The 20878-nt window shown below is 47.4% G+C and overlaps 1 protein-coding gene across 1 annotated transcript; it reads left to right on the top strand.

The window, feature by feature from the left end:
- Window positions 1-91: 91 nt before the first annotated feature.
- LOC123185675 (DNA mismatch repair protein MSH3-like) lies at window positions 92-19927 on the top strand. Its single transcript, XM_044597519.1, has 14 exons — window positions 92-126; window positions 172-241; window positions 14368-14469; window positions 14995-15189; window positions 15302-15466; window positions 15701-15799; window positions 15929-16180; window positions 16691-16942; window positions 17024-17155; window positions 17264-17524; window positions 17617-17688; window positions 17907-18056; window positions 18324-18818; window positions 19631-19927. The coding sequence occupies exons 1-14, from the start codon at window positions 92-94 to the stop codon at window positions 19925-19927; spliced, it is 2577 nt and encodes an 858-aa protein (XP_044453454.1).
- Window positions 19928-20878: the final 951 nt, after the last annotated feature.

Raw genomic sequence — 20878 nt, 5'->3', positions numbered from 1 at the left:
GGCTGCGCGCGGCGGGGGCGGCGCGGCCCCCTTCGCGCGCGAGCTGTCGGCGGTGTACACGCGCGCCACCATCGAGGCCGGGGCCGGGGAAATGGAGGGCGGCGGCGCGCCGGAAGAGGGGAGCAGGTACCTCGTCTGCGTGGTGGACAAGGAGGTGGATGCCGTGGGGAGGGAGGGGTTCGAGGTGAAGGTTGGGGTGGTGGCCATCGAGGTGTCCACCGGCGAGGTCGTGCACGGGGATGTCAGGACCCCGACTCGATGTCACATCGATCTAGCTGGTAACACCTCATATCACTTTGCGGCCTCACGCACGGTATTCCCACGGGTGTCGTCTTACCTTTTCCCGGGACCGTTTGCGCCTTTTGGCTCACGTATATGATAGTGTCGCTAGCATCCATATGATAAAGAGCCCGGGCTGACATGACTAGTCGTAAACCCAAAGTGGCACAGACTTACAGGGACAGGCATCCATGACCCAGCTTCGAACGTGTCGGTCATCAGCAAGTGGGTCTGGGCTGTAGCACTGGGCTAGCAGGACTCCGGTAAACCGGGCTGTAGCGGGCTAACAGGACTCCGGTACTCAAAGCGTGACATTTCCCCGAAGGGACAGACACAGGAACGAAGAAGGACACATGCCGGCCAGCCTAAGTGTTCCAGAGCAGTAGCAAGCTACCATGGCTCAGCGGTAACACTAGGAGACATTTCCCGGTAAGAGAGGCTACTAAAGATAAACAACTAGATAGTCAGATCCCACACATACCAAGCATTTCAATCACACACACAGTATGCTCGATATGTGCAAATACAACAAAGCATCACAACATGACTCTACGACACAAGTACTTTATTCATTAGGCTCCGAGGAGCGAGATATTACAAACATGGGTCTCATGACCCAACACTCAGAGCATACAAGTCAAAGCACAAGCGGAAGCTATCATGTCTGAGTACAGACATCTATAAATGAAAAAGGCTGAGAAGCCTGACTATCTATCAGATCCTGCCGGGGCACAAGATCGTAGCTGAGGTATCAAGCTAAACGTTGAAGTCCACGTGAAACTACTAGCGAGACCGAAGTCTCTCTGCAAAACATAAAATAAGCAAACGTGAGTACAAATGTACCCAGCAAGACTTACATCAGACCTATCTACATATGCATCATTATCAACAAAGGGGTGGTGGGGTTTAACTGCAGCAAGCCAGCTTTGACTCGGTGGCTATCCTAAACTACGACTGCAATGTAACTCTTTTGAGGTGGCGCACACGAGTCCACATATTCACCATATCAATACACCACTATGGATCCGCTCCCGTCTCCCTACGAGAACGCCATCCATAGCACTCACGCTTATCTTGCGTATTTTAGAGTATCCACTTTCACTTGTCTATGAACTGATATAAGCAACCCAGAAGTCCTTTTCCGCGGACACGGCTATTCGAATAGATGATGTTAACCCTGCAGGGGTGTACTTCTTCATACATGTTTCCACCACTTAGCGTCTGCACACGACATGTGCTCGGCAGACTTCAAGCGAAAGCCGACGTGGGTGTAGACCACGACCTACCTAAACACTTAAGTCTCTAGTCCAGGTTTATCGCCTATTCAGGTTCCATCCGCAGGGAGTCCGGCCGAGGTTTCCCATACGGCCCCGAACGATGTGAACAGGGTTCCCGAGATACCTAACGGGTATTCGGTACACCCGGCCACGTACCTACCGCATCACAGCCCACCCCTACGGTCAGCGCTGTCCACGGCCTCCAGTAGGCTACAAACACCAGAAACTACTTGCAACTCCTGGACAGAGGGCTAGGGTGAATAAGAAGTCGAGCGGGGTCATATTTCAGGGCCCAATGCATGGTAGTAACTGTATCTTAAATCACACATACAGATCTCAGTGCTTAAGGTCGGCTTCAATGAAACAACCCACCATGTACTCCTACATGGCCTCTCATCGATACCTTTACCAAATCGTGTTCACCACACCACTCTCATTACCGACATAATCATTTCACTCTAGCCCATCACCCAGATGAACCAGACCTGACACGACTCTAAGCATAGCAGGCATAGCAAGGTAGGAACAACACATACATAGGGCTCAATCAACTCCTACACATGCTAGTGGGTTTCATCTAGTTACTGTGGCAATGACAGGTCATGCAGAGGAAATGGGTTCAACTACCGTAGCACACAGCAGTTTGAATCGCGTTGTCTTAATGCAGTAAAAGAGAGCAGGAGCGAGAACATGGGATTGTATCGATATGATCAAATGGTTGGTTGCTTGCCTGATGGTTCGATGCACTGATAAGGTTCTTCGTTGGGGTAATCACGGTACTCCTCGGGGGCAGAACCTGTCGCAAAGGACACTGATACACAACCATCACCAAACAATGTGCAACAATATGATGCATGCATGAAACATGGCAATATGAGTGTGTTGGGCTAATGCAACTAAAACCAGAAGGGTTTGAACAAATTTGAATCAAAGATTCAAATTTCAAACTCAAACATGGCCTCTTTAAGTGCTTTTCCTTGTTCTGCTTAAAACATCAATTTAACTTGTTTGATCATGCATGAAAATAGTACAGATGGATAGATTGGATTTTTCTGATCATTTTTCATATATAATTTGTCCAATTTGGAGTTACAGAATAAAAGTTATGAATTTTTGAAGTTTAAATAATATTCTGGAATTTCCTGATTTAATTTAAATCCAGAAAATCAATTACTGCGTCAGCCTGACGTCAGTGTGACGTCAGCAGGTCAACGGAACAGGTCTGGGTCAAACCTGACAGTGGGTCCCGCATGTCAGGGTGATTAATTTAATTAAAATTTAATTAAAACTAATCCTGTTTAATTAACAGGGCTGGGCCCCACCTGTCATTGACTCAGGGGAGTCAACCAGGGCCCACCCGTGGTCAAAGTCAAAGTCGGCTGCCGGCGTTTAGCCGCCGGCGAGCCCGACGCGGCGGCGGGAGTGGTTTTGGCCATTTCGGCCACCAAATGGACCGCGGAGACCACCGGAGTGGAGCTGAGGACAACCCACAGCTCTTGGCGGAGTCCGTTGGGGTCGGGGTGGCCGGAGTTGGCGCCGGCGACGACTTTGGCGGCCACCGGGGTTCGGTCGAGGATGAACTTGGCGCTAGAGGGGTCGGTGAGGCTCGTGGAGTGGCTAGCTAGGTGCTGTGGGACTCGGTGAGCAAGATGGACACCATCTTGTGGCCGGAGTGTGGCCGGAAGCACGTCGGCGACGAGGTCCGCGACGGCGCGTGCGGGTGAGCTTGGTGCGCTCGCTGTGGTGCTCGAGAGAGAGAAAGAGAGGAAGGGGAAGTTAGCCCAGCTCACTGTGGTCTTGACGGAGAGGACGGCGTGGTCGGGGACGAGCTGCTGCGGCGGCGACGGCGAAGGGGATCTCCGGCGATGGCGGTTCGGGCGAGGTTGGTGCGGCGGCTTCGAGGCACGCGAGCGCTCGGGGCTCGGCTAGCTCGAAGGAGTAGAGGGCGGCGGATCTTCTGGACAGGGTGGCGCGGCGTGGAGACGACGGGGAGCACGGCTACGACGGTGGTGCGGCGACGGTGGCGTCGGCCATGGCGTGGGAGCGCGAGGGAGAGGAGCTGGGGGCGAATGGAGGTGTCCAGGAGGGTCGGGGCGCGACGTGGAGCTCGTCCAGGCCATCAGGGCGGCGAGAGGGGGAGGCCGGGCGGCGTGCAGCTGCGTGGCGAGCTGCGGTGCCGCCGCCGAGCACCTTGGCTGCCTGCCTGGCAAGCCAAGCAGCTCGCTGGAGCGGTGGCCGGGCTGGGCCGGCCAGGTGGGCTGGCTGGTGGGCCTGCGGTGGCGCCAGGTAAGTTTTCCCCTTTTTTTCTGTTTCTGTTTTTATTTAATATATCTGCAACTTTGTTGAATTAAATAAAATACCTAGGCAACTTCAAAAATCACCAAACTATTCCTGGCCCATAGTTGGATTATTTCCAACATGAAACATTTTAGTTTGGAGATATTTGAGCATTTAAATATTTTATATTATTTTAAATGCCCAAATTCAAATATTTATGATTTAATTCAAAACCCTAGGATGGCCTAGGAAAATGTGCACCACTTTTGGCAGAGGTTCTGAACCAAGACAAAAATGATGGGCATTTTAGAAGGGCATTTCAGGTTCATTGAAAAATTATTTTAGTAACCCTAGTTGGTTTCAGAGGGGACTGGGGGTTCTGTCATCCCCATTTCAAGTTTCTGATGAAAGAGTAAACATGATGCAACACTCTAATGCATGACTAGCTAGGGTGTGACAACTCACCCCCACTCAAAAGAATCTCGTCCCGAGATTTGGGTTCCTCCGGGAAGAAGGCGGGATATTCAAGTCGAAGACGATCCTCCCTTTCCCAAGTTGCTTCATCCTCAGAATGGTGCGACCATTGAATCTTGAGAAACTTGATATTATGACGTCGCGTGGTACGTTCGGCTTGATCGAGGATACAAATGGGGTACTCTCGATATGTAAGATCATCTTGGAGATCAAGCGTTTCGTGGTCCACTTCACGGATAGGATCCGAGAAGCAACGCCTGAGTTGAGAAACGTGGAAGACATCGTGAACTCTGGAGAGGTGCGGAGGTAGTTCCAACTGGTAGGCAACTTCTCCTCGTTTGGCAAGAATGCGAAAAGGTCCAATGTAACGAGGAGCCAATTTGCCTTTGATACCGAAACGATGGGTTCCCTTCAGAGGGGTGACCCGAAGATAAGCCTTCTCGTCAACCTCGAAAGTCATAGCCTTATGTTTTCGGTCATATTGACTCTTTTGACGAGATTGGGCTGTTTTCAACTTTTCACGAATGATACGAACTTGTTCTTCTGCTTCCTGAATCATATCTGGGCCAAAGAATTGTCTTTCCCCGGTCTCTGACCAGTTAAGGGGTGTTCGACATCGTCGTCCATAGAGAACTTCAAAAGGGGCTTACCCAAGCTAGATTGATAGCTGTTGTTGTAAGCGAATTCGGCAAATGGAAGGCACTTCCCAGTCCATTCCGAAAGAGATAACGGAGGCTCGAAGCATGTCTTCTAGAATTTGGTTGACGCGTTCCACTTGACCACTCGACTGAGGGTGGAAAGCGGTGCTAAAGGAGAGACGGGTTCCCATAGCATTTTGGAAACTTTCCCAAAATCGAGAGGTGAAAAGACTTCCTCGATCCGAGTTAATTTCCAAAGGAACACCATGGAGAGACACTATTCGGGAGATGTACAAATCTGCCAGCTGACTAGCGGTTATACTCTCACGAACAGGTAAGAAGTGGGCTACTTTGGAAAGACGATCGACCACGACGAAAATAGCATTATTCCCTCTCTTGGTCCTGGGAAAACCGGTAATGAAATCCATACCAATTTTATCCCATTTCCATTCAGGAATAGCTAAGGGTTGAAGGGTGCCAGCAGGCCGTTGATGCTCTGCTTTTACACGACGACAGACGTCGCAATTTGCAATATACTGAGCAATTTCTCTCTTCATCCTAGTCCACCAGAACCTCTGGCGTAGGTCCTGATACATTTTAGTACTACCGGGATGAATAGTGAGAGGAGATTCATGAGCTTCCTTAAGGATTAACCGCCTTAGGTTGCGCACTTTGGGAACTACTAGTCGATTCCCGAAGTATACGACTCCTTGATCATTAATGGAGAAACAATCCGCAATTCCTTTCTGAATGTTCCTCTTGATGCGGGAGATTCCCGGATCTACCTTCTGTGCTTTGATAATTTGATCCATAAGGGTAGGTTTTGCCACCAAGGTGGAAAGAAAACCTTGAGGTACAATGTGAAGGTTAAGTTTCCGAAGTTCCTCATGGAGAAGCGGTTGACTTTGTTGTAACATCAGGTTGTTACAATAAGATTTACAACTTAGCGCATCAGCCATGACGTTGGCTTTCCCTGGGGTGTAGGTTATTCCTAAGTCGAAGTCTGTGATCAATTCAACCCAACGTCTCTGCCTGAGATTCAAATCCGGTTGGGTGAAAATATACTTCAGACTTTGGTGATCAGTGAATATTTCGCAACGATTACCGAGGAGGTAATGTCGCCAGGTCTTAAGTGCATAGACCACGGCTGCAAGCTCTAGATCATGGGTAGGATAATTCTCCTCATGTGGGTGCAATTGCCGTGAAGCGTAAGCAATTACGTGTCGATCTTGCATGAGAATGCAACCTAGTCCTTGTCGCGAGGCGTCGCAGTAGATAACGAAGTCCTTGGAGAAGTCTGGCGGTACCAGCACGGGAGCAGAAGTCAGGCGTCTTTTCAGTTCCTGAAAGCTGTGCTCACATTGTGGAGTCCACTCGAACTTCTTATCTTTCTTGAGGAGTTCGGTTAGAGGTTTGGCAACTTTGGAGAAGTTCTCGACAAAGCGACGACAATAGCTCGCTAAGCCCAGAAAACTCCGAACTTGCTTGACCGATTCAGGTGGAGTCCAATTAAGGACGGCTTGAACTCGCTCAGGGTTAACAGCAATACCTTTACCAGATATTACATGACCTAGATAGGTCACTTCTGACAACCAGAATTCACATTTAGAAAATTTGGCATAAAGGCGATGCTCTCGAAGTTTCTTCAACACTAGCCTTAGATGTTCGGCATGTTCTTCCTCGTTCTTGGAGTAGATGAGTATATCATCGAGGTAGACCACGACGAGTTTATCCAAATACTCCATGAAGATTGAGTTCATTAACCGAGAAAAGGTGGCTGGAGCGTTGGTTAATCCGAAGGACATGACGGTGTACTCGTATTGGCCATAACGAGTAACAAAGGCCGTTTTAGGAATGTCCCCGTTTCTGATTTTGATTTGATGGTAGCCCAACCTCAAATCCATCTTGGAGAAGACTGAGGATCCAGCGAGCTGATCATACAGATCGTTGATCCTGGGAAGTGGATATTTGTTTTTGATTGTGACCAGATTGACAGGTCGGTAATCTACAACCATCCGGTCCGTACCATCCTTCTTCTTGACGAATAGGACGGGGCAAGCCCACGGAGATGAACTAGGTCGGATGAAACCCCTTTTCAAGGACTCATCGAGTTGTTTCTTAAGCTCGGCTAGTTCTAGGGGTGCCATCTTATAGGGTCTTCTAGCAATCGGAACAGTTCCGGGGATGAGGTCGATTACGAACTCAACATCCCTGTCAGGTGGAACACCTGGCAATTCCTCTGGGAAGACATCCGGGAAGTCACAGACTACCGGCACGTCCTCAAGGTCTGGCAAAGGGCTGGCGTTAAGAGAATATAATTGTCGCTGGGCTATTCGGGTCAAGACATTGACTATCTTCCCCGAAGGATGGGTGAGTTGAACAGTCCTAGAGAAGCAATCAATTTTGGCTTGATGAGCTGACATCCAGTCCATACCCAAAATGATATTAATATCTGAAGATTTAAGGGCTATCAAAGATGCGAGAAAAACAAGTCTGTCGACTTGGATTTTATTTCCATGGCTTACTCTAGAAGTTTGCCATTTGGATCCCGGAGTTTGAATTACCATAGAGGTTGGCATATCACCGAATGCGACGTTATGCAAGCGAGCATAGTTTTCAGATATAAAAGAATGAGAGGCTCCTGTATCGAAAAGAACAGATGTCGGGTGGCAATTAACAAGAAGCGTACCGAGAACGACGTTGGGATCCTCCTGAGCTTCTTCGGCAGAGATACAGTTGACATGGCCACGTGAAGCGGCGACCGGCTTGGCGTGGAATATTTTTCCTGTCGGCTTGCCACGGCCAACAGCTTTAGCAGATTGATTGGGGTTGGTCTGGGGGCACTCACGCATATAGTGACCAGATTCCCCACATTTGAAACAAGTCACGGAACTGGTACGTGGAGGAGCATTATTGGTTGGACCCCCATAGGGCTTGGCTGGAGCAGACTGTTGAACGGGGCGAGGCGCCTGGAAAGATGGCCTCGGTGTGAACCTGGGTGGCAGGGCGGTGTTGGGCACCCACACGCGGCGCTTCTGAGGACCAGCACCGGATGAGGAACCCATGTCACGGCCATGCTTGCGTGTTGCGTCATAGTCAGTCTGACCAGTTTCAGCACTGATGGCTTTGTTGACAAGTTTCGAAAAAGATGTGCACTCATGCAGACGGAGGTCGCGGCGAAGCTCAGGACTAAGGCCCTTACGGAACCTTGCTTGCTTCTTGGCGTCAGTAGACACTTCCTCAGTTGCATATCGGGCGAGATTACCAAACTCGCTGCTATAGGCATCCACAGAAAGTCGGCCTTGGGTGAAACTGCAAAATTCTTCACGTTTATGGTCCATGAGACCCTCCGGAATGTGATGTTCACGGAAAGCCTCGCTGAACTCAGCCCAAGTAGTGACATGGCCCGCTGGGCGCATAGCTCCATAATTCTCCCACCATAGACTGGCGGGGCCTTCAAGATGATATGCAGCAAAGGTGACCTTGTCAGCCTCCGCTACCAGCACGGAACGCAGTTTGTGAGAGATACTGCGAAGCCAGTCATCAGCGTCGAGAGGCTCGACGGAGTGGTGGAACGTGGGTGGATGCAATTTGATAAAATCACTAAGTGACACCACGTTAGCCCTCTGATGGTGTGCTGTATTCTGTTCAATACGCTCCAACAAACGGTTGGTCTCCCGCTTGTTTCTCTCAGCTTCCATCATAACCTCGGCTAGTGAAGGGGGATGAGGCAGATTTGCATCCCTGGCTTCACTGCCTTCGGCCTGCTCTTGGGAAGCAGGGTTAGCGCGCGTGTTGACCATCCTAGGTAATCAAGACAATGTTTTAGCCAGGATGATAAAATTCCGACATAGGATACATAATGTAAGGAATAAATCGGAATGCAAGATGATCATCCGTATGACATGGTAGATACAGAAACTGCTTCTTTATTCCATCGTCATACACACCATACAGGGTTTAGTACAAGACCAAACAAAGTACTATTACGGTGAAAAGAGGATTACATCTCATCGGAGGCATTCCAAGCTCCTATACATTATTTTTCTACACCTCCGGAAAGAGTACAAACTAGGTCATATCCCACGAGTCACGCAGGACGATAGACGACACAGCTAGTGTGAACTAGTGATACTACCGCTAACTCAGACCGATCCGTAGTAGTCCTCGTAGAAGTCACCTCCATAGCCTGGAAGCTCAACATGATCATCCGGAAACAGACGGTCTCGCGGAGCTTGTGGACCATAGGGGCTAGGATGAGGCCTTGGACCAGCAAACGGTGGCCTGCGGGGACCGCGAGGTGGGGTGATGCCTCCTACATCACGCCAAACCATCACGTCTGGCAGAGCAGATCTCACAGGATAGAGATCGCACATATCTGAATATCCAGCTTGCACCGCCGGTGCGAACCGAGTCAAAGTGGCCCAGTGGTCAGCACGGGTATTGAAGAGCTCTAACCTCAAGGCCCGATTTTCACGGTCCTTATCCTCGAGCATCTCAGCAGTGGTGCGAGTCCGTGAATCCTCCTGAGTGGAGTCAGCATAGATAGCCTGGAGATACCCTTGTGCTCCCGGAAGTGATCCTGGCATATACCGGAAATCAGAGTCCCGAAATAAACCAGATCTGACTCGCATAATGGTCATCATAGAGTAGGCGGCGTCCTGCACATCCATCTCAATAGTAACCCCGAGTCCATAGGAACAGTGAAGAGGCTCGGTGGATCCAGGATAAGATGGAAATATCCTGACAGTGCAGAGATACTGGCTTTGATTGAAGTCCCGGAATTGCTCTTCGACCGTGTACTCGGGATACCAGCGATATCCAGCCTCAGTCATTACCCTGACCAACTTAGCAGTATGGCCGGGTACATCTAGGCATCGAGTCAGGCGAACCACTTGATTGAGGTCGCGAGTGGCCATCTGAAAGCACAATCATAATGCAAGAGCATTAGAATTTCTAGCAAAATTTCGGCAGCATAACAGCTGTAAATGCTCAAAAAGGATTTTGAGACATTTGACAAAGGATTTCGTACACACTCAACATCATCATATCAAAGTTCTGAACCATTCTGGCTACATAATGTGGTAGTAGAACTGAACTAGGCTTGTAACCATCAAACTTATAAGGTACTACTGATTAGTACACGTGATCCTGATAGAGAGAATAGATCCTAATTCCTTAACCCCCGGTGGAAGAATGGACTGACTCAGATCAGAATGTCATAAGGTATAAGGAGTAAAAAGAGCCTTATGTTCCAACCCACAAACAATTCCCCTACATATAACTAAAGAATTTCTAGACTCAACATCGACCAGTTTGGCTTGGAGAACCTACAGGCAGTCCGGCTCTGATGCCAACGCTGTCAGGACCCCGACTCGATGTCACATCGATCTAGCTGGTAACACCTCATATCACTTTGCGGCCTCACGCACGGTATTCCCACGGGTGTCGTCTTACCTTTTCCCGGGACCGTTTGCGCCTTTTGGCTCACGTATATGATAGTGTCGCTAGCATCCATATGATAAAGAGCCCGGGCTGACATGACTAGTCGTAAACCCAAAGTGGCACAGACTTACAGGGACAGGCATCCATGACCCAGCTTCGAACGTGTCGGTCATCAGCAAGTGGGTCCGGGCTGTAGCACTGGGCTAGCAGGACTCCGGTAAACAGGGCTGTAGCGGGCTAACAGGACTCCGGTACTCAAAGCGTGACATTTCCCCGAAGGGACAGACACAGGAACGAAGAAGGACACATGCCGGCCAGCCTAAGTGTTCCAGAGCAGTAGCAAGCTACCATGGCTCAGCGGTAACACTAGGAGACATTTCCCGGTAAGAGAGGCTACTAAAGATAAACAACTAGATAGTCAGATCCCACACATACCAAGCATTTCAATCATACACACAATATGCTCGATATGTGCAAATACAACGAAGCATCACAACATGACTCTATGACACAAGTACTTTATTTAAGGCTCAGTGAGCCATACATAACATACACAAAGGTACGGGTCTCACGACCCTACATACAAGTCATACAGTCATACAAACCAGCAGCGGAAGTAACTTGTCTGAGTACAGACAACTAGTAAAATAAAAGAGGCTTGGAAAGCCTAGTTATACTACGTGGTCCTTCACAAGCTCAGGGTCACCACCTGGGTCTTTAGCCTACTCGTTGATGTCAACGTCTACATAGAACCCATCAGAAGGGGTTGCAGCGTCTTCTGTAAAAATGTAGATTATAGCAACATGAGTACAAAGGTACTCAGCAAGACTTACATCAGATCCTACATACATGCATAGTATCAGGAAGGGTTGGTGGAGTTATTGCAGCAAGCCAGCTTTGACTCTTGGCTAGGCTATCCTACGATACTCCAACTGAAATGGTTTTGCGCACACGAGTCCACTACTCACCACTTCAATACACTACCGAGGATCCACCTCCGTCTTCCTACGGAAGACCCATCCTCGGCACTCACACTTATCTTGAGGCTTTTAGTAGTTTTCCATTTACTTGTCTATGAACTGTATAGGCAACCAAGTAGTCCTTTACCGCGGACGCGGCTATTCGAATAGATCATGTTAACCCTGCAGGGGTGTACTTCTTCATACACGCTCTCACCACTTATCGTTGCTTACACGACATGTACTCGGCAACCTTCAAGCGGAAGCCCAACGTGGGTGTCGGCCACGACCTACCTAATCACCTAAGCCTCCAGTCCAGGTTTATCGCCTATTCGGGTTCCATCCGCAGGGAGTCCGGCCGAGGTTTCCCATACGGCCCCGAACGATGTGAACAGGGTTCCCGAGATACCTAACGGGTATTCGGTACACCGTGCCACGTACCTACCGCATCACAGCCCACCCCTATGGTCAGCGCTATCCACGGCCTCCAGTAGGCTACAAACACCAGAAACTACTTGCAACTCCTGGACGGAGAACTAGGGTGAATAAGAAGTCGAGAGGGTCCATTGGTTTCGGGCCCAATGCATGGTAGTAGCTGATTCTTAAATCACACATACAGATCTCAGTGCTTAAGGTCGGCTTCAATGAAACAACCCACCATGTACTCCTACATGGCCTCTCATCGATACCTTTACCAAATCGTGTTCACCACACCACTCTCATTACCGACATAATCATTTCACTCTAGCCCATCACCCAGATGAACCAGACCTGACACGACTCTAAGCATAGCAGGCATAGCAAGGTAGGAACAACACATACATAGGGCTGAATCAACTCCTACACATGCTAGTGGGTTTCATCTAGTTACTGTGGCAATGACAGGTCATGCAGAGGAAATGGGTTCAACTACCGTAGCACACAGCAGTTTGAATCACGTTGTCTTAATGCAGTAAAAGAGAGCAGGAGCGAGAACATGGGATTGTATCGATATGATCAAATGGTTGGTTGCTTGCCTGATGGTTCGATGCACTGATAAGGTTCTTCGTTGGGGTAATCACGGTACTCCTCGGGGGCAGAACCTGTCGCAAAGGACACCGATACACAACCATCACCAAACAATGTGCAACAATATGATGCATGCATGAAACATGGAAATATGAGTGTGTTGGGCTAATGCAACTAAAACCAGAAGGGTTTGAACAAATTTGAATCAAAGATTCAAATTTCAAACTCAAACATGGCCTCTTTAAGTGCTTTTCTTTGTTCTGCTTAAAACATCAATTTAACTTGTTTGATCATGCATGAAAATAGTACAGATGGATAGATTGGATTTTTCTGATCATTTTTCATATATAATTTGTCCAATTTGGAGTTACAGAATAAAAGTTATGAATTTTTGAAGTTTAAATAATATTCTGGAATTTCCTGATTTAATTTAAATCCAGAAAATCAATTACTGCGTCAGCCTGACGTCAGTGTGACGTCAGCAGGTCAACGGAACAGGTCTGGGTCAAACCTGACAGTGGGTCCCGCATGTCAGGGTGATTATTTTAATTAAGATTTAATTAAAACTAATCCTGTTTAATCAACAGGGCTGGGCCCCACCTGTCATTGACTCAGGGGAGTCAACCAGGGCCCACCCGTGGTCAAAGTCAAAGTCGGCTGCCGGCGTTTAGCCGCCGGCGAGCCCGACGCGGCGGCGGGAGTGGTTTTGGCCATTTTGGCCACCAAATGGGTCGCGGAGACCACCGGAGTGGAGCTGAGGACAAACCGCAGCTCTTGGCGGAGTCCATTGGGGTCGGGGTGGCCGGAGTTGGCGCCGGCGACGACTTTGGCGGCCACCGGGGTTCGGTCGAGGATGAACTTGGCGCTAGAGGGGTCGGTGAGGCTCGTGGAGTGGCTGGTTAGGTGCTGTGGGACTCGGTGAGCAAGATGGACACCATCTTGTGGCCGGAGTGTGGCCGGAAGCACGTCGGCGACGAGGTCCGCGACGGTGCGGGCGTGTGATCCTCGTGCGGTGGCTACACAGCTCGGGAATGAGAGAGAGAGGGTCGGAGGAGTAGCTAGGCTCACAGCGCTCCCGTAGAGGCCACCGGCGGGGTCGGGGACGAGCTGCTGCGGCGGCGACGGCGAAGGGGATCTCCGGCGATGGCGGTTCGGGCGAGGTTGGTGCGGCGGCTTCGAGGCACGCGAGCGCTCGGGGCTCGGCTAGCTCGAAGGAGTAGAGGACGGCGGAGCTTCTGGACAGGGTGGCGCGGCGTGGAGACGACGGGGAGCACGGCTACGACGGTGGTGCGGCGACGGTGGCGTCGGCCATGGCTGGGGCGTGCGAGGGGGAGGAGCTGGAGAGGAGAGGGGGTGTCTGGGGGGTTCGGGGGAGAGAGGGAGGCCGGTTCACGGCGTTAGCCGGGCGAGGGAGGCGGCGAGGCGGCGAGCAGCTGCGTGGCGAGCTGCGGTGCCGCCGCCGAGCACCTTGGCTGCCTGCCTGGCAAGCCAAGCAGCTCGCTGGAGCGGTGGCCGGGCTGGGCCGGCCAGGTGGGCTGGCTGGTGGGCGACAGGTAAGTTTTTCCCTTTTCTTCTGTTTCTGTTTTTATTTAATATATCTGCAACTTTGTTGAATTAAATAAAATACCTAGGCAACTTCAAAAATCACCAAACTATTTCTGGCCCATAGTTGGATTATTTCCAACATGAAACATTTTAGTTTGGAGATATTTGAGCATTTAAATATTTTATATTATTTTAAATGCCCAAATTCAAATATTTATGATTTATTTCAAAAACCTTAGGATGGCCTAGGAAAATGTGCACCACTTTTGGCAGAGGTTCTGAACCAAGACAAAAATGATGGGCATTTTAGAAGGGCATTTCAGGTTCATTGAAAAATTATTTTAGTAACCCTAGTTGGTTTCAGAGGGGACTGGGGGTTCTGTCATCCCCATTTCAAGTTTCTGATGAAAGAGTAAACATGATGCAACACTCTAATGCATGACTAGCTAGGGTGTGACAGGGGAGTTCATGGACGGCGCATCCAGGAGCGGGCTTGAGGCCGTGCTGCTTGGCCTGGCGCCCGTTGAGGTCATACTCGGCACCCCTCTCTCGTTCTCTACTGAAAAGGTAAGTGGTACTCTATCTGCCCAAACTTATGTTGGTTAATCTGAATATCTGATCGCCAGATGAATCCATGTCTGGTGATGTGTAAAAATTGTACGGTCATGATATTCTGTATTTCACAATGCACAGTATAGCTGAAGTCGCACTGATGGCACGAAACGTTAATCAGTAGATTGTAGATTCTCATCCGTTTCAGTTTGCAATAAGTAATAATAAATTTACTTATGTTTGTACGATTTCTGGTCATGCTTATGCTATATGGCAACTTATTTAGAATTCCGTAAACAATCATCAGTTTAACTGTAGCTTGGCAGTAACATGTTACCATTTCCCAGTTCCACCATAATGTATGATGGCCTGTTTACCCATCATACTAACTTGAGTTACATGCAAATTATTCATATGATCTTTATTTGCTTGTCTTTGATTACAGTTTTTAGTTATTGCTATTTTGGGTTAGTGTTACCCCTTCTAGTTTCGTAGTGCTCGAGATTCCCTGGTTAATGGGTTCCTCCATTTGTTGTCTAGCTGATGAGGGCATATGCGGGACCTGCCTCTAATGTCCGGGTTGAGTGCACTTCGCGTGATTGTTTCAGCGGGGGCGGCGCTTTAGCAGAACTGATGTCTTTGTTTGAGAAATCGGAGGTCAATTCACAAACCATCGAAAACGATAAACAGATGATGGAAATAAATGAAGAGGACAACAATCTTCGTGGGATGGAGGTACTGTTAGCATTCATAACTGTTCTAAATGGAGTTTAGGTAATTAACTGCCGTCGCCCGTTGTGGCTTGATAACTATAATGTGGTTTAATAAGTTACATTTGTTCGCATAGGGTGTCATGGCTATGCCAGAGCTAGTTGCCCAAGCAATGGCATTGAGCGTTCGCTATTTGAAGGGTTTTGGTATGCAGAGGTTAATCTGCTTTGGTTCCTCGTTCCGGCCATTTACTGCTAATACTGAAATGTCTCTATCAGCAAACGCTCTTCAGCAGCTCGAGGTACATTCTTCTGTAATACCATGCAACTATTTTTCTTCTTTCTGTTTGGGTAGCTGTGACAATTTTTTAGACCGAAAATTGTGACCGGGGGAGAACTGTAGTCACTTCCTTTTTCCTGAAATGTTTCGAAACTCGAGACACCAAAGCACATCCACTGTTCGCTTTTGTGGGCATGCCATGCCCTTGAGATTCTCCTCCATTCCATTTATGAGGTGTCACCTGGATTGTTTTCAGGTATTAAAGAACAACTCAGATGGTTCAATAGAAGGATCCCTGTTCCAAACTATGAACAACACATGTACAGCTTTTGGATCTAGGCTGTTTAGACACTGGGTAAGCTGCTATATCTGGACCTGGCCATGAAATGACTTTCAGCATAATCTATCATTTCACATTGAACAATTTGTTTTTATGTCAACTGTTTTGTTAAATGTCTTTCTTGATCTTGTGCTGTTCTTGCAGTTGACTCACCCCTTATCTGATAGAAATCTAATATGTGCTCGTCACGATGCAATCTCTGAGATCTCTGAATCGATGGGATCACGGCAAGATTCAGTTAGCATTCGACAGGATGAAGGGGATGGGTGCTGCGCAGCTTCTGCGCGAAGTGATCTCAGCACCATTCTTTCATCTGTTTTAACAATGCTGGGAAGATCACTTGATTCTCAAAGAGGAATTACAAGAATTTTTCACTGCAAAGCCACAGCTAAAGAGGTAAAAATATATTCCTTTCTGTGTTCTAATTGATTCTAGACTGGAACTGTTGCCCCAATTATGATTGTCCATTATAGAACTTGCACATTATACCTGCTAGTAGTTTTTCCCTGTACTTCTTTCTTTTTTGCTTGTTTTCTTCTATATATCTGTTGAAACTGTGTTCCACTATGAAATAGAGAAGTCTGTGAATTCAGTTTTGCTTGCTATATACATACAATTTTTGGTTGGAGAAATGTTTCTATGCTCCTGTTGACTCTTTAACTTAAAATTTTTGGTGGTGTTTACAGTGGCGGAGCTTGGGCTGAATTTGTGGAGGGGCAAGAAACATGCTTTAGGCTGATTTTAACTGAATATATGGGCTGAATACTAGGGGATATTTGCTAACTTTCTCATGGGCTGGGGGGGCGATGGCCCAGGTTGCTCTCCACAAAGCTCCGCCACTGGGTGTTTATGCGAATCTTGCTTAGTGTGATATTGATACCTAACTGTCCATAGTTTGTGTCGCAGTTTGTTGGGGTCATCCAGTCTATCTTGACGGCTGGAAAGCAACTGCGGAAGCTTGTTCTCGAGGATACTGATAACATGTCTTCTCAGCATAGAATTGTCCACTCTTCTTTGTTGAGAAGGCTCATAAGTACAGCTTCATCATCTGCTGTACTTGCTAATGCTGTGAAACTTCTGTCGTGTCTTGACAAAGATGCTGCTGATCAAGGAGATATGATAAACCTATTCATTTCATCTATTGACCAGTTCCCCGAGGTAAATCTTTCCCTTATCACAAATAGAGTTTGTTTGTTCCTTACGTTTTCGGATGCATCATACTTGTATATCTTTCTACAGGTTGCAGAGGGTCATGTGACTGTTGAAATGGCCAAACAAAAACTGGATTTATTAATTGTTGAATATCGGAAGCAGCTTGGCATGCGCAGCTTGGAGTACAAAACCGTATCTGGAACAGCTTACCTGATCGAAGTTAAATCGCTTAATTGAAACCTTCATATATTTTTAGTTTCAAGTAGTAAGAATATCTCTTGTATTTTTTGTTTGGTTCTTAATGTTACCTATTGTGTGTGTCTGCAGCTACCAGTAGATAGAAGGGTGCCTACAAATTGGATGAAAGTAAATAGCACCAAAAAAACTATTAGATACCACACTCCTGAAGTATTGAAGAACTTGGACAACTTATTACTGGCTAAAGAAGAACTAGCAGTTATCTGCAGGAAAACATGGCACAAATTCCTTGTGGATTTCGGCAAATATTATGCGCAGTTTCAAGCATCTGTCGAATCTCTTGCAGCTCTTGACTGCTTATACTCTCTTGCCACTCTTGCAAAACAAAATGTAATAGACTATCGTTAACCAGTGTTCACCTTTTTACATGGTTCGTTTTTCCTACATGACATCGATCACGATCTGATTTTCCATTTTTGCAGAATTATGTACAACCTAACTTTGTTCCTGAAAATGAAGCAAGTCAGATCCACATCAAAGATGGTCGCCATCCGGTTAGTTGTAGACCACTTTGTATCAGCCATCTTGGCTCTTCTACGAATATATGATACGCATGCTTGTGCGTATTCTAGAAAAAACTTTCCATTCTACTGATGGCTTTCAGGATCAAGCCTTCTGAGTTTGATCTCATTAGTACCTGTTCTTCAGTTTTGCACATCAACACTTTTTATTTATTTGACGATGGTGGTGATGGCGTGCTGTTGCATTTTAGGTTCTGGAGTCTCTACTTGGAGACAATTTTGTTCCAAATGATACAGACCTTCATGCAGATGGGCAGTACTGCCAGATTGTTACAGGACCAAACATGGGAGGAAAAAGTTGCTATATTCGCCAAGTTGCACTAATTACCATTATGGCCCAGGTATAGGTTTTATCCGATGCTTTAAGTCTACTCATGGAAACACGTTGTAAATGTATAATATAACTACTCCAGTAAAAACTTTTACCAAGTAGTTGGTTTGCAGCTGACAAAAACATTGGTAAATGGTTATATGTTTCCTTTTAAAAGCAGCTAAAGACTGGTAGTTGTTCCCTCGCAAAAAAAGAAGGTTGATAGTTGTTATAGATTACTCTAGTTGCATTTTTTCTCTGAGGAGATTCCTATAACTTGTTGCTCTGGTTTCATTAGGTTGGTTCCTTTGTACCAGCTTCATCAGCAATACTTCATGTTGTTGATGGAATTTATACTCGGATGGGTGCATCTGACAGTATTCAACAAGGAACAAGTACCTTTTATGAAGAGATGAATGAAGCTTCCAACATATTACAGAACTGCTCATCTCGATCCCTAGTTATCATTGATGAGCTTGGTCGTGGAACAAGCACACACGATGGTGTTGCTATAGCCTATGCTACATTACACTATCTCCTGAAAAACAAGAAATGTATTGTCATTTTTGTAACTCACTATCCAAAGATTCTTAATATCCAGAGTGAATTTGAAGGTTCCGTTGGGGCATACCATGTTTCATATCTGTCGACAAGGAAGCTGTTGCAAATTAGTGATGAAAAGATGGGTATTAGCACAGAAACAGAGGATCTTGGAGAAATTACTTTCTTGTATAAACTTGTTGCTGGAGCTTCAGACAGAAGCTTTGGTCTTAATGTCGCATTGCTTGCGCAGGTTAGTCATATGTGAACTTTTATGCCTTCAGCTCTTTTTTGTGTTTTGGCGTACACTTCTATTGTCATGGGTACTCCTAACACAAGCGGTGTTCTTTTGGTGTCCAACTGAGTTGTTCTCTATTCTCCAAATCGCTGTGGTGTGAAATAAAATGAGATAGCATCCTGCAGGAGATCACTAAGCTGTGTCCAAGAATCCAAGATGGTTTCTGTCAGGATGTGAAGTAGGAAAGCTGATCTTTGTTTGTAACCGGGTCTACAAGTTAGTAAATATAGAGCTACAAGTTATATCGAGTTACAAGTTAGAGACAAAGTGACCTAGAGAAGTGTGGGGTAGAACTTGTATGTTAGGAATTTAGGAGGTGGCTCGTCCTATCTTAAGTTATATGGAAGCATGCCAATAATTCAGCTTCTGTTCTCTATCCTCGTTACCTTTTCTAATAGCTGACTACGGCACTAGCACAGGAGATGACCACATGCCTCTGTTCATCATTTTTAGAATATTTGCATTAGTTTACATGTTGGTATCTCACTTGTGAATAACGAATAGGTTCACATCCCCTCGTGGTTTCATTATTTGGTAGGTGGGATAAACTTCCTAATTCTACAATGAAGATGTATGTGCTGGCTAACCCCTTTTGTTTGGAAATGGGGCTAATCTTTATAATAGATCAGTTAGTCTGGTCTTCTTCCAGTTGAGCTTACACAGTTTGAACAATGAGTGTATTGTGTACTTGAACATATTGAAGTGAAACACTAATAGTCATTCCTTTGCCTATCTATTGGTTTCTGAGGTGTGATCCTGCTTTGCAGCTCCCGTTGAGATGTATTCAGCAGGCATCGGTCATGGCAGCCAAACTGCAAGAAGAGATGAGTAAGCGTGATGAAAACAAGCTGCTGAGGTTAATGGACGAACCATCCAGGGATGGACCATGGGAAAGCTCTCCGGAAGTTGGTTTGCTTTGTGCAGAGCCTCACCAGGGGTTGATGGAAGCATGCCGCAGGATACTGCATGACATGAGATCTGCTCAAAGTAATAACGACGTAACAAATACACTTTCTTGTTTGAAGAGTGCACAGGAGATCGCATCGAAGATGATTAAAGGGTAGCATTCTTCTCAAATGATGAAGCACTCTCTCATTTCTTCCTTAACCTTTTTTCTTTTCTTGTTTGGGATGTGTTTCTTCCTTAACTTGAGGGGGAATTACCAGGTATTGGTACTGTCCCGTTCTATCCATCTGTATTATGCATATCTGGCCATCGATAGAGCCCCTCAGTCAGCATTTTCTTACATGTCACTCATCGATATATTGTTCCGCTGCGGGCCTGGTAGCATGTTTATAACTGTCCTATATAAGTATATAGAAGGGAGTATATATATTTTGTGTTGCATCGGTACCTCAATCTGTCAAAACTCCATTACAGTTACACAAGACCTGATGTAACATGTTTCCCTGGAGCTGTGTTCTCGAAAAAATGTTTGTGTGGAGCTAAGAGCATCTCCAGCTGCGCCCCCAAGAGGCCTCCACAGGCTACTTTTTAGCGCCGGCACTGAAAAAACGGCCTAGTTGCGTTCTCAGGAGCCTAATTTTCGCTGGTTAGGCCTGAAACTGATGCCAGCGGATCCAGACCGAACCCGGTGCGCTAGAGGGGTGCCAGGGGAATCGTTTTTGACATGAAAGAACGGCGGGCCCGTTGCGTTAGCAACCCCGCGCATCGTTGTCCTCATCGCCTTGGTTTCCCGTGGGGAATCAATGCCAAGGATGCCGCGGGTCAGCCTTCCATTGATTCCTCATGGGCGGCGTAGTGTGGCGATGCGCTCTCTCCCACCATGCGTACACACGTTTGCCGCCCCCGGCCGCTATAAAAGCTGCCCCCTCCCTCGCCGATGGACGCACTCGTCGCAGCCCCTCTCTCTCGCCGCCGACGCTCTCTCTTCTCGTCTAGCCACCGCGTGCACGCCCCGCCGATGGGAGAGCGGTTTCCCGGCGATGGAGCAGCGGCCAACGGCTTTGGGCGCCGCCACCTGCATGAGTGGAAGCCACTTCCTTCATGAGGCG

The sequence above is a fragment of the Triticum aestivum genome, chromosome 2A (genome assembly GCF_018294505.1).
Source record: "Triticum aestivum cultivar Chinese Spring chromosome 2A, IWGSC CS RefSeq v2.1, whole genome shotgun sequence".
NCBI lineage: Eukaryota > Viridiplantae > Streptophyta > Magnoliopsida > Poales > Poaceae > Triticum > Triticum aestivum.
This window is presented reverse-complemented; position numbering and strand designations above follow the sequence as displayed.

Excerpts from the sequence above, each read along its gene's own strand:
- LOC123185675 (XM_044597519.1), top strand. The coding sequence starts at position 92 with ATGGAGGGCGGCGGCGCGCCGGAAGAGGGGAGCAG. Across the intron at positions 242-14,367 it reads GCGAGGTCGTGCACGGGGAT|TTCATGGACGGCGCATCCAG; the intron begins GTCAGGACCCCG and ends GTGACAGGGGAG. Across the intron at positions 15,800-15,928 it reads CTAGGCTGTTTAGACACTGG|TTGACTCACCCCTTATCTGA; the intron begins GTAAGCTGCTAT and ends CTGTTCTTGCAG.